This window comes from Podarcis filfolensis (assembly GCF_964270895.1).
Source record: "Podarcis filfolensis genome assembly, chromosome: 15".
NCBI classification, from domain to species: Eukaryota; Metazoa; Chordata; class Lepidosauria; order Squamata; family Lacertidae; genus Podarcis; species Podarcis filfolensis.
This window is the reverse complement of record NC_139618.1, coordinates 9,095,364-9,112,624: the sequence shown is the minus strand read 5'-3', so window position 1 is coordinate 9,112,624 and position 17,261 is coordinate 9,095,364. Positions and strand designations below refer to the sequence as shown.

The following is a 17,261-nucleotide window of genomic DNA, read 5'->3' as shown; positions in this document are numbered from 1 at the left end:
TCCTTCTCAACTGGAATTGTCACAGGTTGAATCGGGGAACTATCTGCCTGGAAAACATGCGCCCTATCGCAGAGCATGCTCTCTCGCTTGCTCTACACACAGAGAGAGAGAGTTGGTCCATCTAGCCCTGTTCTTCCCAATCTGATAGCAGTGACTCTTCTCAGTTATTATCATGAATTCAAAGTGTTGGTGTTGACCTTTAAAGCCCTAAATGGCCTCGGCCCAGTAGACCTGAAGGAGCGTCTCCACCCCCATCATCCAGCCTGGACCCCTGAGGTCCAGCGCCAAGTGCCTTCTGGTGGTCCCCTCACTGCAAGAAGCCAAGTTACAGGGAACCAGGCAGAGGGCCTTCTCGGTAGTGGCACCAGCCCTGTGGAACGCCCTCCCACCAGATGTCAAAGAGATAAACAACTATCTGCAGGCAGCCCTGTTCAGGGAAGTTTTTAATGTGTGACATTTTAATGTATTTTGAATCTTTGTTGGAAGCCACCCAGAGTGGCTAGGGAAACCCAGCCAGATGGGCGGGGTACAAATAATAAATTATGAAAATATGCACTGGAGCAAATGGGACACTACCCTGCCAGCCTTCCCACAGCCAGCTGCACCTTGACCACCTTCTTATTTAAAAGACATGGGGCAGGGCACAGCGTCTCAGCTTCCTCCCCTTCAGTTTCAGTGATACCCTTGCAGAACTCAGCAAGGAGGAGGATGGGGACAACACTAGATATAGTTGGCTCCTCTAGTCATTGGCTCTGGCTCTGACTCTGCCTGTCGTGCACTCTGGCTCCCCCTACTGTTGGGCTCCCCGCTTTCTGCCCTACTAGTCCCAATGGGCACCAGCCATTGCTGAACATTTGTGTCTGCCCTATACAGTGTCGGACACTACTGCTACCTACTACAACCAGCTGCGGCTCTCCACGGTCTTATTCCACACTGCCAGGCACTCTTCCAACAATCACGCTATCTCCCTCCCCACCCCTTTCCTCCATCTCTCAAAGTGCATGTCTTCCCCAAATGAATTATTTGCAGTTTCCTGTTTCAGCGCCATGCCCCCAGGAGATGGCTCACACACTTTCGCAAAAAGAGGTGTAACTTGTGGGCAAAGTAACGCATGTATTTTTGCTCCAGTAAAGTTGCCTTGTTGGAAGGAATGGTTATTCTAGTGTTGATTAAGAAGACCTGCTGGATCAGGCCAAATGTCCTTCTAGTCCAGCTTAACACCGGGTGTCAGTGAACTTACTGTATTTTTTGCTCTATAAGACTCACTTTTCCCCTCCTAAAAAGTAAGGGGAAATGTGTGTGCGTCTTATGGAGCGAATGCAGGCTGCGCAGCTATCCCAGTAGCCAGAACAGCAAGAGGGATTGCTGCTTTCACTGCACAGCGATCCCTCTTGCTGTTCTGGCTTCTGAGATTCAGAATATTTTTTTTCTTGTTTTCCTTCTCCAAAAACTAGGTGTGTCTTGTGGTCTGGTGCATCTTATAGAGCGAAAAATACGGTAACTCTATTCAAAGAAACCAGAAACAGTGCAGACCTAGTGATCACAGCAACTCTTCCCAGTAGATCTTGCCTGAGTGGGGCAGTTGTGAGGACTGAAGGTCCCTGCCTTCCTACAGTTCTCTAAGGATCCTCACCTGGTTCCTTCCCCTGTAGCCAAAGCCTCTATCACCTTGTCTCTCTCTTTGGTCCACCCTCTTCAATTCTCTGCATGTTCTGGGGAAAGGAGGGGAGGGGAGCTGGTCACAGCAGGAGGGGGAGACTTACTGGGGTCTGCAGCAGCTTCCTCATCTATGTCTCCTGGCCCCACTCCTCTCCTGCCTCTGATTCTGGGCTGCTCTCTGCCTCAGGCTCTTCCTGCTCACTAAACCCTGTTCCCTCTTCAGATTCCGACTTCGACTCCTTCCAGTCTGCCCTCTCTGCTCCCTCTGATCACTCACTGTCGCCCCACCACCAATCCGCAGGCTTCTTCCCCTGGGGTTCCTTTGGGGGGTTCTCCAGCCAGTGCCTCCCACCACTCCTCTGCATCCAGCCAGCCCATAATAGCTCTGCATGAGGATGGACTTTCCTTTCATTCCAGGTCCCACTTGTTGTCTTAATCCCGGTATCAAATGGTACAGTAATTATAAAAATGAGTTTTCAGGTTGGCAGAGATAAATCTGCAGGCTCCAAGAGATCCCATGGACACATTCATTTGCCACAGGGGGTGGGGGGAGGGAATTGCCCTTAAAGCGCAGAGGCCTACATTTACTCGAGGAATTTGGAAAACAGAGTACGAGGGCTTAATGGCTCTAAAAGCTTCCGAGGTCCACCAAAGTCAGAGAATCAAACTCAGAGAGTGCAGGAGTATCGATTTCCTTGCCATTAGCCTCTTCTCCGAGGCGTAGAACACATTCAACACAGCGGTTTCAGAGGGGACAGATCTGGAAAGGTTGTTTCTCTTAGAATTGCTTCCAGCTACAAATTCTGCAGAAAGCTATTTATCTCTCAGATTTGTGATCCATCCCTGGGCACGCATAAGGCATAATTAGATTCTACCCTCACGAAACTCATGGTGCAAGGAGAGAAAAGGCTAAGCAATAGCATACCCTCCAAGATCTTCAGTAGGGGAAAGAGGAGCAGGTTTGTAAGAGGGGGCCAATACACAGTCCCCCTGAAAATGGGGGGGAAGCATACAAGGGGAATTGTGGGTCAAGACGCAAGGAGGGAGCAGCTTCCACCCTGCCTTGTATTCATCACAATCAGCATTGTTTCCATTCCACTGCAGTTTGGCTTCCACTAAAATGTACATTATTCGTCTCGCTGTTCACTACTGGTGAAACTAACATAGCTAATGACGTAATCAATTTCTTTGCATTTCAGCGCAAGGGTTTGGGAAGGCTCTGGCAGGGTCCTAGAGTCTTCCTTCTCCTTCCCAAAACTGTGCAAGCACTAACTGGGCCTTGGGAAAGAAAGAGGGGGACTCTAGGACCCTATCAGACCCTCGTGTCTCTTTCCCAAAGCAAATGCTTACCAGGCTTTGGGAAGGAGGCAAGAAGGTGCCCTCTCAACTCGGCACCTATGCAGGGGAACCAGTTGTGCTGCCCTAAATCCACCGTTGGGGTGGCACAACTATCCATCTTCCTCTTCCTCCTCCTTGGTCTCAGTGCTGCCCTTGTAGAACTCAGCATGGAGGAGGATTAGAATTAGTTGACTCCACCTCTCATGAGCTCTGGCTATTCTACTGTTGAGCTCCCTGCCTTCTGCTGTAAAAATCCCAATGGGTACCATCCACCACTGTCCAGAATTGGACACATTTGTATTTCTGAACCATCAACAACCCCAGAAGGAAGGCACTATCCATAGGTTCCCATCTCTGCCTGGAACTTCACAGGCCCCCCGCCCAAACCACATGTCCCACAGGCTCCTTCAGGGATCACAGCCCACTCTTTGAAGACCACACAAGGTTTTTGGCTCACCGGCTCGGGACTTCCAGGTCTGCTCTGCTGACGATGCGATGCTGCTGCGGAGAGTAGAGCCACTGGAATGCTGTCAGGGTCCTCTCCTCGATCCGGAAGCGACCTTCCCTCACGTACCTGAGGAGCAGGGAGCACAGCATGGGAACGTTTGTCATGACAAGAAGGTGGAACAGCAGCTGAGAAACAAGGTGCCGTGGAGCAAAGGAGGCCATGAAGCAGGGGCAGGGATCCTTACTCAGCCGCAGGGCCATGTTCCCTCGCAGAGAACCTTCCAGGGGTCCTGTGCCAATGGTGGGAGGGGCCAGAGACAGAAGTGGGTGGAGCTATGGGAGTGGCTCTTCCCTTTGTACAACAGGCTATGTTCCAGCCATGCAAAAGTCAGCGGTTTCCACACACACGTCCATCAAAGCAAACAAGAGACATTCTCGGAGTTCAAGGACACATTCCAGCTGGGCAAAAATAGTCAAGGAGGCTGTGGAACAATACTGTGCTTCCATTGGGGTAGCACCCTAGAACAACTAATCTAGTGGAAAGATGTGCAGACAGTATGGACCCACCTCTTACCCCTGAACAGTTTCTTATACCAACTGGTCATTTTAAGAATGAATGTTTCATAACTGGTGCTTTTTTTCCTCTTCCCTCCCTGTCCCTTTCCCCTTGTTTGCCATGCTTATTTATTTGTTTATTGCATTTATTCCTCCAAGGAGCTCAAGGTGGTCTCCATGGTTCTCCCTTCCTCATTTAATCCCCTCTGCAACCCTATGAGTGTCAGGGACTCGACTGAGGAGGAATGGTGAAGCCCGCCTCCCCCTCCTCCTGAGCCTTCCAGAGAAAAGGAAGACAGTATAGATTTACAACAGCGGTTTGCAGAAGGTCACAGCTCAGAGGGGCAAAGCTGGGAAATAAGGGGAGAAGAAAAGGGGGAAGCAGAGCCAGAGCAGCTGGCTGACACATTATCACTAGAAAACATTCCAGACCCCTCTCCCAGAACCCAGTGAGCATTGAAAGTAGGAGAACAAAAAGCTAAGAGACAAATGGCCCTAAGCAGCCACCGTAAGGGGGTGGGGTGCTGTTGACAAGTGAGAAGGGGAGGGGTGGAGTTTACTCGGAGCAACGCCATTACTCCAAGAGGAAGCATTTCTAAGCCTCTCTCTGTGAATATTGAATAAAAGACTTTGGTAAGAGCTTTTCGTGTTATCTATCCCTGGCAGCCTGCCTTGGGGAGAGGGAATCGAATTCCCTGATGCCTGACAGTGTGGTAGGTTAGGCTGAGAGGCAGTGACTGGCCCCCAAAGGTCCTCCAGGGAGTTTCATCTTCTTATATCTCTATCCTGCCTTTCTTCTGCTATGGAACCCACAGTGATGTGCATGGAGTTGCCAGGTGGTCACCCACACAGGCCTGACCATAGGAAGCTGCCTTATACTGAGACAGGCCATCAAGCCACCTAGCTAATCACAGCCTGCATCAGGTATCTTCAACCTGTTCAGACCCAGGAAGACCCACTTTTAGTCCAAACATGCATTTGGAGACCCATTACTTTTACCATGTATTTGCACTCATGGTAGCACTCCTTTTGTGACCCACTTTGGTTCAAGCCACGAACCGCTAGTGAGCCCCAACCCACCAGTTGTAGACCAGTGGTCTACACTGACTGATGGAAGCTTTCCAGGTGTTGGAGGAAGAGTTGGTGGGACTTGGTCCTTTGGGGGCCCTACCCTTTAAGTCACTCGAGGTAAAAGTCACTAAAGGCATGCAACATCCCTACTCTAAAACCACTTCTTTAATTTGGCATAAATGGTAACCACAGCTTTCGTCATTCTGCTCTCCTTTAACTCCAACACAAACCTACCTGGGTTTGGTGTGTCAGTCATTTAAAATATGCATAGGGTGCCGGGGTGCAAAGAAAGATGTATTTTATATTAAATAATTTTTAAGTGAACAAGAGCCTGGTAACCTTAGAGCAGCTTCATGTGGCATTGGGAGACTTGACTCCCTAACCGGTTCCATAAACATCAGCTCATGAAATTTATCAGGGACCACATTGTTCAATCTCATGCAACTGAACCTTTGATTGAATTTGAACAAACATTATTAGCAGTGGGAAAGGGACAGTGTCTGTGACTTAATAGGAATTCAAAGAGGACAGAAGGAAAACTGGAAATAGGACTTGAATATAACAACAGCAGACCCTGTCTGGGTGAGTCAGTGAACCAAAAAAAATTAAAACCGCAGCAGCTGGTATTCGTGAAATTCCAATGAAAACATTGTACTGCTGGCACAGAACACTGCCACAGCTGGCGCATATAACAACTGCATGTAGCCCCAACTTCTGGGGCAGTGATGTTAAAGGCACTTTGGGTGGTATTCAGCCTTTCTAGACGGTGGTCCAAGAGGAAATCTCTGTGGTAATTAAGGAGCAGGTTGTTTGTGTGCCTGAGTTGTTTTTATCGTCAGCAGTGGAGATAGAGCATAGCCATCACACAGAGATTGTACAGAGAGATCTTAGGGTCATACTCAATTAAGTTTCAATCAGAGCAGACCCACCGAAATCAATGGCCCTAAGTTAGTCATGTCCATTCCTTTTGGTGAGTGTGCTCTGGACATGACTAACACCAGATAAAACCCATAATATGTGAAGCTGCTCTTCCAAGGAACCTCACACAGCGCCTGGTGTTTCACAGACTCTTGAATTTATTTTCCTTCTCAAAGGGCAGAGCAATCTCCCTGGATTTTACGAAGATGTTGCGAAGTATGAATCACCATTTTTAAATCACCCAGGGTACTAGACTAGCAAGGTATCCACAGGTAACATGGCTGCCATTTCTCCGGTGATGCTTTAAAATCGTTTTGAAATCTCCATGGAAGGAGAAATGTAGGGCAGGGAGAGACCAGAATCTCTTCTTGGCATTAAGAGAAAATGTTCTTTCTGGATAGGCCATCTCTGAACAGAAGACATAGAATCAGAGTGGTACAGCTGCAAGGGAACAAAAGGGGTCATCTAGTCCAACCCCTTGCAAAGCAGGAATCATGGCTAAAGGTGTGGCAAGCAGCCCTTTAAAAAAAATCAAGATGAGGTCAGGGTTTTAAATCAGCAAGGGTGATGAGCCAGAGCTTGTGATGTCGGTGTTGCCCTCTTGCCTCTCAAAAGCAGGTCTTGAGCCAAATGGCTATTAAAGTCTGGATAATGGAGGTAGCACACAAGGTTTCAACTCCCATGTTCTGGCCCAGTGCTAGATCCAATGGAAAAAGTGGTGCAACAAGGCTGATTCAAGGTTACAGCACCACGGACAGCTCCACACAAGCAACTTGCTCCAACAAAGGCTGGGGGCAGACTGAGGCCTTTTCAGCCTCTGTCTCCGGGCTACCTCCTCCAGGCTCCACCCCCTTGTGGGAACCCCAGAGCCTCAAAAGACCAACCCTCTGGCCTGCACTGCTGAGTTGATGGTGTGCAATAGAAGGCACCTGGCTCTTCACAGACCCTCCAATTGTCCCTATTTCCCAGGGACGTCCCTGATTTAGAGAAGCCATCCCAGTTTCTGATTTGATCCCGGAATGTCCCACTTTCCCTTAGGATGTCCTTATTTTCATTGGAGAAATGTTGGAGGGTATGAAGTTATCCGACTCCCAAGCCATCTGAAGGCAATCCTGAATAGGGAAGTTTTTATGTTTAATGCTTTATTATGTTTTTATATATATTGGAATCTGCCCAAAGTGGCTGGAGCAATCCAGTAAGATGTGTGGGGTATAAATAGTAAAATTATCATTATGGAATGGGACATCCCTATTTTCATCAGAGAAATGTTGGAGGGCGCCGTATTTGTCCATCTGTAAGACGCCCCCTATTTGGAGGAGACTTAGATTTAAGAAAAAGGGGGGAGATGGCCCCGTGTATAAGATGCCCCTTAATTTTTGACATTGTTTTTTTTGGGGGGGGGACCTAGTCTTCTACACAGAAAAATACAGTATGTCTTCAGGGGAAGATTAGAATCCAGGCTCTGGTCTTAAAGGGCCTGGTAGTTTGGGATGTTCCTCTGGGGACTCCTGTCCATCAGCCTTGGGTGTAGGTCTCTCCCTCTTTCTTCGGGAGCCTGGTCTGAGCCCTGACCCTGACCTGCCTCTCCATCTGGTGACCCTGCAGCCTCCAACCCTCCCAAAGAAGCCTGGAAAGATCAGGTGTCAGAAGCTGAAAGGGTAACAGGACTTAGTGAGTGGAGAGAGTTGTTGGCAGAGAGAAGTCCAGAATCAGAGGCAGAAGCTGGAGCAGGAGAGCAAGGAGGTCAAGAGGCAGAGATTAGTCAGGCCGGTCCTCCCCCCCGGTCTCCCAGTACCAGGAGAGGCATGAAGAGGGCAGAGGAGAAGCCAGCTTCATGCAGGCACAGTCTAAGATTGCTTGGGGAAAACCTTGGAGAGGAGGGGACTTAGGCTGCCATGGGGAGGCAGGGACCTTCAGTCTCAGCAACTGCTTCATGGAGGGCAAAACATACCAGAGATGAGTTGCTTGCACTCCACCAACTCTGTGCCAGTTGTGTTTTTGCCAGGGAAGAGTTCGCTCCAACTTGCAAGATCTGATTTACTGCTGGCTCGCTTCCGATACCATATGAACTGGGGTCAAAGTACAGTGGTACCTTCAGGTACAGATGCTTCAGGTTACAGACGCTTCAGGTTACAGACTCCGCTAACCCAGAAATAGTACCTCGGGTTAAGAACTTTGCTTCAGGATGAGAACAGAAATCGTGCTCCGGCAGCACGGAGGAAGCAGGAGGCCCCATTAGCTAAAGTGGTGCTTCAGGTTAAGAACAGTTTCAGGTTAAGAACAGACCTCCAGAATGAATTAAGTTCTTAACCCGAGGCACCACTGTAAATCCTGAAGGCTCGTAATAACAGCCAATCTAACACCAACCTGAGGCTTGTTGCACTAACTAGAAGCCGTGTTTGAGCACTCAGCACCCAGTGTTAAAGCCACTTAAGGATTCGGTCACCCATCACTGCCATACTCTGAAATTTCCTACATCACAGAAGTTTGCACTGGCTGTCTCCCAGACAGAAAAAAATGGATCACAGCTCCTAGTAGACCTAGCATTGACCTTTATTTGTAAAGGCTTGCCATTTCATTCCTATGATTGCCTTGACAAAACCACACAGCGAGTCCTTCCTTCAGTTGTGGATTATTTCAGAAGGTGCCAGAGCAATGCCCCTCGAATCTTGTTCTGAATGTCACGGCAGATGCCGGCGCTTATTAAGCAACGTTAAGTTGAATCAAGGCTTGTTATGCCAATTAAGGGCTGCTTCTCCGCCTATGTGCGAGCAAAAATATCTGTAATTACAACTGTTCCTTTGCTTTAGAGAAGGAACAAAGGCATGTTCCACGACTTCCACTTGGCAATCAGGAACATTCGTTAGTACCAACTCATTTGCATATGAAATGTTTACGGGCAAGTGATTCCTTGTTAAAGAATAATTATACTTGTCTCTCTCTCTCTCTCTTTCTTTCTCTCTCTCTCTTTGTCTTTCGGCGCACGCACCCCATTCCTTCTGGAGAAGAAAAAGCAGAAATCAAAACCAAATCTAATTGGAAAGATGGCATATGCTGCATTAGAGGGGGAAATGGAGACTACAGCTGGGAAGGCAGTGATATGGGGGTCAAAGGTCAGGATCAGAGGTCAAAGCAAGCCTGGGTTTTTTTACATTTTTCATTTTTAGTTACTGGTTCCAAGGTTAGATTATCACATTCCTTTTGCATACATATTATAGAAGCAACTACATTTTGAAAATGCAGGGGGGGAATAGTAATCTGTTTATTATTATTATTATTATTATTATTATTATTATTATTATTATGGGGGACAGGGAATATGTGTACCCCAGCAGTGGAGTCTGAACTGATTTGTTGGTTGGATTCACTGGCTGCTGCCAAGTCTAGGAGCTGGAGAGAAGAGCGGAAGGGGGTCAGTAAATAGGATCAGATTCAAAGATTGGAGGTTCTCCTAAATCTAGCTTTGTCGCTGGACCCCTTGCATCAGCCTTCTGCACGAGCTGGGACCCTCTCCTGAACAGGAGTCACCCAGCCACAGTTACTCATGTCATCTTCACAGAACATTGGAATCAGAATGTGAAGGAACCTCAAAGAGCATCTAACCCAACCCTTCCACCTAATGCAGGAAAAATCCTCTGTGACAGCTGCACGGTGTGTGGTAGCCTCTGCCTTAAATACTCTAATCGAAGAGAGTCCAAAACTTCTGCTTAGAGACAGTATCCCTGACCATTAGGTCCAGTCTCTGGGGTTGTGGCGCTCATCTCGCTTTATTGGCCGAGGGAGCCAGCATACAGCTTCCGGGTCATGTGGCCAGCATGACTAAGCCGCTTCTGGCGAACCAGAGCAGCACATGGAAACTCCGTTTACCTTTATCTACTTGCACTTTGACGTGCTTTCGAACTGCTAGGCAGGAGCTGGGACTGAGCAATGGGAGCTCACCCCATCGCGGGGATTCAAACCGCTGACCTTTTGATCAGCAAGTCCCAGGCTCTGTGGTTTAACCCACAGTGCCACCCAAGTGCAAGTAACCAATGTACATTGTGCTAAATAATAAGCATGCTGTCCATTGGCCTTGCTTTTCTCCAGCTTTTTCGGTGAATGCAGGTGGGAGCAGGAAGGAAGGCAGGCAGGCAGACTACATAGACCAGGGATCACCGATATTCATGGACCTGCAGGCACATTTTGAATTTTGAAAATGGTCCTTCGGCACCAGTCACAAAATGGCTATTGGGGCAGGGCCAAAGCAGAAAAACGCTGCCAGGGGCTTGTGGCATAGATGTGAGATAGAAGACCAATCGTAGCTTATGCATACATATATATTCAGTGCTGCAAACTCTGGCCACCACTGGAGTCTCCAGCAGGTGACCACAAAGGGAACGCAATTTGAAGTAGAACAGCACTCTCTGGCTCTGTCTTGTGTTGTTGTGTTCTCATTTGGCATTTTTGCCTTGTGAACTGTCCTGTGACCTTCAGATGAAGGGTGATATACAAATTTAATAAATAATAATAATAATATTGTTTGAAATTGCAGGTGGCTGCCGTGCTTGCCCTCATTTTTTTTTTATGGCTCCTATATAATAACAATTATAGTGCAACAATATCCCCTGCCAAATGTCAAGGGGCAGCGAGTTCCACAAAGTATTTATATACTGTTCAACAGGAAGGAACCCTCATAAGCAGTTTACTCTATCTGTGTGTCTAATGCCACATTAAAATTATCAACAACAACAAAAGATGGTGAGAGTAATATTCTCCCTCTATGATACTGTTTGCTCTTCGCAAAATGCAATCTGCAGAAATGAATTGTTTTGCAAACAGGAGCTGATTTCCTGAAATTGCTTGAAACCCCCCCTCCCCCCGCCAAATGACTTGTTTTGATTCAATCCTAATTCCTAGCCCCGCCGTAGGCAGCAGAGGGCGCTGAGTGAGCAGCTGAAAAGCATTCCTTTTTAGGAGCCTCTTTTTCAGATGTGAAGCGGGGGGGGGTGCCTGTTAGGTGTGATTCAACCCCCTTCAAGAACCTCATTGGTTTAAGGCTCCCTTCCTTTGTATTGGTGGAGACGTGTTTCATTCAAACGCATGAGACGCCGACAGAACGTCATTCTGCTACGAGCAGCTTGAATTAGGCAATTCAGCCCATTCATCACGTCACGGCTGCCGTTGTTTGGGAGGAGGCATCAAGGACATTTGGTCTCAGGATGCTCTCTACCTGAGTATTGAGAGGGAAGCATGAAGCAAGAGCATCAGAGCAAACAGGGTGATATGTGGCTCCCGTAAACAGAAAAATATGGGGCCGAGAGCTTTAGCAACAGAGAATCCTGTCCGGGGGTTGGGCAGCTTCCTTTGTTCCTAAAGCTGGAGGCGTGTGCCATTCTTACGCATCGAAATATTGCTTTATAGGGCAGGGAGCTGGCAATGGTTTAGAGATGCAGACTGCATCTGCACAACATGCAGGAAGCCCGCCCTTAAACCATGAGTTCGCTGTTAATGTATATAGGATTTTTAAATAAGGATCTGCAACTGGAAGCAACCAGACCTGATATTTCCCCAATCCAGAGTCACGATGTGAAATGAGCAGTGGGTGTGATTATGGCATATAAGGAAATGAAAAGGGCAGCCTTGGTCCAAGCCGACCTACGGCGCTGGTTGCTGTCCAAGGTGCTGAAATATTTGCCGTGCTGTCAGTTTGGGCTCTCACCCTATTAAACGGCTTTAAACTTACCGAATTCATCAATCTGAAGAAATGTCCACATGTCTAAAACAATTGCTTAGAAGGAAGACAGGCATATTTCCTGAGCCAAGTTCTAACTCTTCAGCCATACAGCCTACACACCCTTGCCTTCCTGTACCACTATTTTTCTTTAAGAAAACTAAGCATACAAGTTCCTAGCAGCGGGTATGCACTCTGCACATGCCTCAGAGGCCCTCTTCCTTGCACTTCACACGTGCCAGTGCAGTGGTCAGTGCAATTGCAGTCGTTTGGGTCCTGCCTTCCCAAGTCTTCCTGCCTACGATTCAAAGGTGGAAGCACATTCAGCCAAAACCGGGCTGGCCTTCAAGGCTTACATAATTTTCTAAAAGCTGCAGCCCAGAAAAATAACAACATCTCATCACCTTGTCACAGGGCAGCAAGGTGAGATATCAAACCAGTGAGAACAAAAAAAAAACCCTAAACTAAACTAAAAGTGGTTAGCCTATTTTTGGCCTACAAGCCAAAGTTTGTGCATGCATTAGCACACTGTACATAAAAAGAGAGGGGCAGGCAGAGAAAGAGGGGGGTTAAGAAGACCCACCCACAGCCCCACTGTTCTTTCACTGAGCCATCTGGCCAGCAAAAGCGCAGGGGGGTGTTATTCCTCCCAGTTGCACTGCTGCACTGGAAGAAAAGGAGCTCACCACTATCGAACTGATCCGTTTTTCAGATGTTGTGGAAATGCTGTGCATTTAATCCTGGGTCTACCCAGTCCTAGTCAAAAACTCTAAACAACACACCAGCAGCATCATTGTTGTTGTTGTTGTTGTTGTTTAGTCGTTTAGTCGTGTCCAACTCTTCGTGACCCCATGGACCAGAGCACGCCAGGCACTTCTGTCTTCCACTGCCTCCCGCATCATTATATGTCTCCAATAGAGAAACTCGCTGCCTCTATGGTCTGGAAGGGCTCTATAGCTAAGTGGTTACGGCACCCACATTGCATGCAGAAGGTCCCGGGTTCAATCCCTGGCATCTCCTAGTAAGGCTGGGAAAGATTCCCTGCCTGAAACCCCTGATAGCTGCTGCCAGTCAGTGTAGACAATATGGAACTAGATGGACCAATGGTCTCAACTCAGTATAAGGCAGCATCCTATGCTCCTCCTTTTAAAAGCAGATGAATTTCTGATTTCAGGTAGCAATCCCTCTCCAACATTACAGATAATCTCCTTCCTCTAGAGCAGCGGTTCTCAACCTGTGGGTCCCCAGATGTTGTTGGACTACAACTCCCATCATCCCTGAGCTCTGGCCTTGCTAGCTAGGGGTAATGGGAGTTGTAGTCCAACAACATCTGGGGACCCACAGGTTGAGAAAGGCTGCTCTAGAGTGTCCCAGGTGGGATCCTGCTGCCCGCCCCACCCCCTCTCTCTTTAAGACCTTAAAACCTGCTCCTTTTGGACAGGAACTCTCAAGCTTTACAGAGGTGCTTCTGCTTCCTCTAAAAAATCGCCCCTCTCCTTGCCTCATGCTCAAGACAGAAAGGGATTATTTGTCAAATAGGAAGGTTCCTTACACCAAGTCAGACTACTCATCTAACTCATTTTTGCCCTTAATCCCCCCCCAAATGGGGGGGGGGGCATTGCTCCCTTGGTTCCATAAACTTATCCCTAGTGTTTCCCATCTCCTAAAAAGCATTATTCACAGTTAGCCCTTCCATTTCCAGTTGGAAATGCAAGGAGAAAGAAGGTACTTTTTACCATATGTGGTGGTCATGCAATAAGGTAAAGGCTTTTTGGGAGATGATTTATAATGCATTGAAGAAAATGTTTAAAAATACATTTGTTAAAAAACCAGAGGCCTTTCTGTTAGGTATAGTAGGTGAAGCGATACCTAGAGAAGATAAACCCCTATTTATGTATGCAACAACAGCAGTGAGAGTATTGCTAGCCCAGAATTGGAAACAAGAAGAAGTACCACCGAAAGAAGAATGGCAGACAAAATCGATGGACTATGTAGAGATGGCGAAATTGACAAGGAAGATCCAAAACCAGGGAGATCAAGCATTTGAAAAAGACTGGAATAAATTTTTCCATTACTTAAAGGACTACTGTAAACATGTAAAATCACTGGCAGGAATGTGAAGATGCTTGTAATGTGACATTCTTATCATATGCTTTTTTTCCTAATGGGAAAATTAGTAACTGGGTAATTTAAAAGTATGCAGATAACTTTGTATCATAGAAAGGACCCAGGGAGGGAGGGAGGGAGGGAAGTCCGGTAGGTTCTAAGGAATCTTTTAAATTTTTTTTGGATGTGTGAAATGGTTAATATCAATATATACAAAAATGTGGAAACTAATTAAAAAAATTATAATAAATAAATTCACAGTTAGCCCAGCTCACAGTCACACAATATAATCCAAAACAGTCGCAATTCATTGCACATCTACTCAAAACCAACTATTTAAATTCATCAAAATGGATTAAATCAGTCCAGCAATACCAGCTTCTCAAATTGTGAGGGTCATTTGCACTTCCAGCAAACACACACACGCACCCGCTTCTTAGCACACACCCCAAGGAAATCCCACTGCCCCCAGATGGTGGTCCTGAATTACTGGTCCACAGTGATTGGCTGCGCTTCCCCAGGGTTTCAGGTGAAGGGTCTTTCCTCATCTCTACCTGGAGATGTTGCAGTTTGAACCTGGGACCTCCTGCCTGCAGAGCAGGTGTCCTAACACTGAGCCTGTCCTTCGTGGATCCTGCACACACACACACACACAGTGGTGCAGCCTGGACCCTCCCCTTCCTGGCAGGAGTTTGCAGAGGCACTGCTCTCCTCACCAGCCGGCATCGTTCCTGCATCACTTTGTCTCCTTGTTTCTCACTCACCATCGCACCAGCTCCCATTTCTTCTCCCCCGGCCCTTTCTTCTTTGTAGCCATGGTTCTTCCTCCTCCTCTCGAGATCTTGGGGAAAAGGGACCGGCTCTAACCTAGCCCAAGGATGCTCTGCCTTCAGCCAGGGACAAATAGAGGGTGTTTTTGCAGCAGCAGCAGCAGCAGCTACTCAGCAGCCAAACCAGGTACTCAGTTGGTGCATCGAGAAGCAGCAAAACTGCTGAGGGAGCCTGCCTTAACCTCCCAGTCCTGGCCTCAAGCACGCAAGCCAGGTCCCAGTGGAAGTCAGGGAAGGTAAAGCTCAGAGATTTTTGCCTTCTCTAGAGGTTCAGGCTGGATGCATTCTGGAAGGTTGACTTTGGAGCTCTAGCCCACAAGCCAGGGCACCCCCAGTGATCACTCAGAAAGGAGCAGGTTATGGGGCATAGGGATCATAGATTTACAGAATCACAGAACTGTAGAGTTGTAAGGGATCCCAGGGGCATCTAGTCCAACCCCCTGCAATGCAGGAATCTACCTTATGCTGGGTTGCCTCCAACTCATTTTTACTCGGAAATCAATGGACCCAAGTTAGCCATGCCTATTATTTTCAGCGAGTCTGAGGAGGACTAGCCCTGGAGACAACCCAGTGAGTCAGTCTATTGCTCCACAATTGTAGCCCCATGTTGTCTACACTGGCTGGCAGCAGCTCTCCAAGATTGGAGACTGGTCCTCTAGGGCAAATGGGGCACTGCCCCACCAACCTCAGTCTGCCTTCAGCTAGTCCCCACCTGCATATCGCTGAGTAACAGTGCAATCCTAACCATGTTTACTCAGAAGCAAGTCTTATTGAATTCAATAGGGCTTGCTCCCAAGCAAGCAGAGTTAAACCTGCAGCCAAAATCCACTTTGCACGGGCCAGCAAAAACAAGATCCATTTTATTCCTGCAGTCATGATGGGACTAGGATTTAAAAGCTTTCCTTAAATGCAAACCTGCACATGTTCAGAGTATGTCTTTGACCAAGGCTGAGAAACTGGGTTTTGCTTTTTGCTTTAACAGTTGGGGGGGGGAGGTTGGGAGGGGGGAGGACACAGAAGTGAGGAGCTTTTCTCATCCCACATTCATCCATTCTGGGCAACCTTCCAATGGCCACAGGTGGGTGTGGCCTGTGCAAAAGTGGGTGGAGCAATAATGTGAATGCTGCCTTTGTGCAGGGGCTAGTATCTACACACACTCACAAGCATGCCTGCCTATCTTCCATCCAGGCAAGGAAGTAGCATTATTACAGTCCAAGGACAACTTCCAGCCAGGCAAAAACACTTGAAGAAGGGGCAAAGCAGGACCAGTGACATATATAGCCTGGGGGAAATGGGAGTGGCCTGGGAAAAGCCAGGAGGGTCCAATAGAGAGGGCTGGAGAACCCAACCCCACCCCCCAGCTCTGAGGTCCTCCATTCCTCTTTTATCTTGTCAGGGATGTAGAAACCATTGCAATGCATTGAACATTGGGAGGAAGCAGAGAGAGGAATGTTAATGGTGTGCTTCACAGGTGAAATGTTAACAGTGTGCTTTCCAGGAGAAGTAATCCACATGGTTCTCCACAGCAAGTGCCAGCGAGACAATGTTGAGTCCAGAGTCTAAAATGACCTGGCTGTAACCATGGATTCAGGCAGGAATCTGGCTCTTGCAAGTTTCAGTGAGGTTTGCTCATGAATGCAGAGGATGCCAGTGTTCAAAGGTGACCAGAAGTTGTTCCCTCCAAGTGGGAAGCCTCTCTTCCTTGATCTCAAGACAGCTGGAAGCTCTGAAAGAGAGGCATTATCACTGATTTCTGCTGCCTCTTTTAATTTGTGCTTTGCTGCTTTAATGCTACCTGATATTTCAAAGTGTGTTTTTATTGTTATTAGATTTTATTTTCACGTAAGCCACTTCTAACATTGTTTGAAAAGTGGGATAAACACACACACACACCCCTGAAAGATACCGTGGTACCTCGGGTTACATACGCTTCAGTTTACAGACTCCACGAACCCAGAAATATTACCTCGGGTTAAGAACTTTGCTTCAGGTTGAGAACAGAAATTGTGCTCCAGCGGCACAGCAGCAGGAGGAGGCCCCATTAGCTAAAGTGGTGCTTCAGGTTAAGAACAGACCTCCAGAACGAATTAAGTTCTTAACCGAGGTACCACTGTATATCTATGGTAGGTTTAACTACATCAAGGATTTGAAAAGTGAAGTTTGTAATTCCCTTCTATGTCACCAGAGGTCAGTATCGCATAAAGAAAACAGTTTTAATGTACAACACCAATCAGTGATGAGTCCAGGGATATTATATATCGTCAGCAAACCCTTAAAATATGTATTATTCAAACTCAGGGAAAATTTCTATGCACTCTTTGTACCTCTGAACCAACAGCCAAAGAGCCAAAGAAGTTTTATGTTGTGTCCTCCTCACAGGCAGAAGGAAATATACAGTAAAGGATTTTCTTCTTTGTTACAGAGTTCCCGCCCAAAGGAGGCAAAGGAAGTGACCACACACAGAAGGAACTCTCTGCATACTAGCCCTGTGCTTGTCTAGCAAAACATGCATTTGTGGTTTGGGCTGCAAACCCCACGCTGAGGGCAGCAGGGTAGCTTAGTGGGCCCAGGGCAAAGCCGAACAGCACATGCACAGCTCTGTCCTACTTGCAAGGAGAAAGACCATC

The 17,261-nt window shown here is 47.5% G+C and overlaps 1 protein-coding gene across 2 annotated transcripts in view; it reads right to left on the bottom strand.

The window, feature by feature from the left end:
* Nucleotides 1–14,678, bottom strand: part of RAP1GAP2 (RAP1 GTPase activating protein 2) — a 186,897-nt gene extending 172,219 nt beyond the window's left edge. The window contains exons 1-2 of one of the 2 annotated variants that reach the window (XM_083587616.1): nucleotides 14,569–14,678; nucleotides 3,455–3,571 (exon numbers count right to left, since the gene is read on the bottom strand). In XM_083587616.1, coding sequence (XP_083443742.1) covers nucleotides 3,455–3,571; nucleotides 14,569–14,621 — 170 coding nt within the window. In that variant the 5' untranslated portion in view covers nucleotides 14,622–14,678. The remainder of the gene's footprint in view (nucleotides 1–3,454; nucleotides 3,572–14,568) is intronic. The other variant, XM_083587609.1, reaches the window with a different exon arrangement.
* Between the last annotated feature and the right edge of the window lie 2,583 nt (nucleotides 14,679–17,261).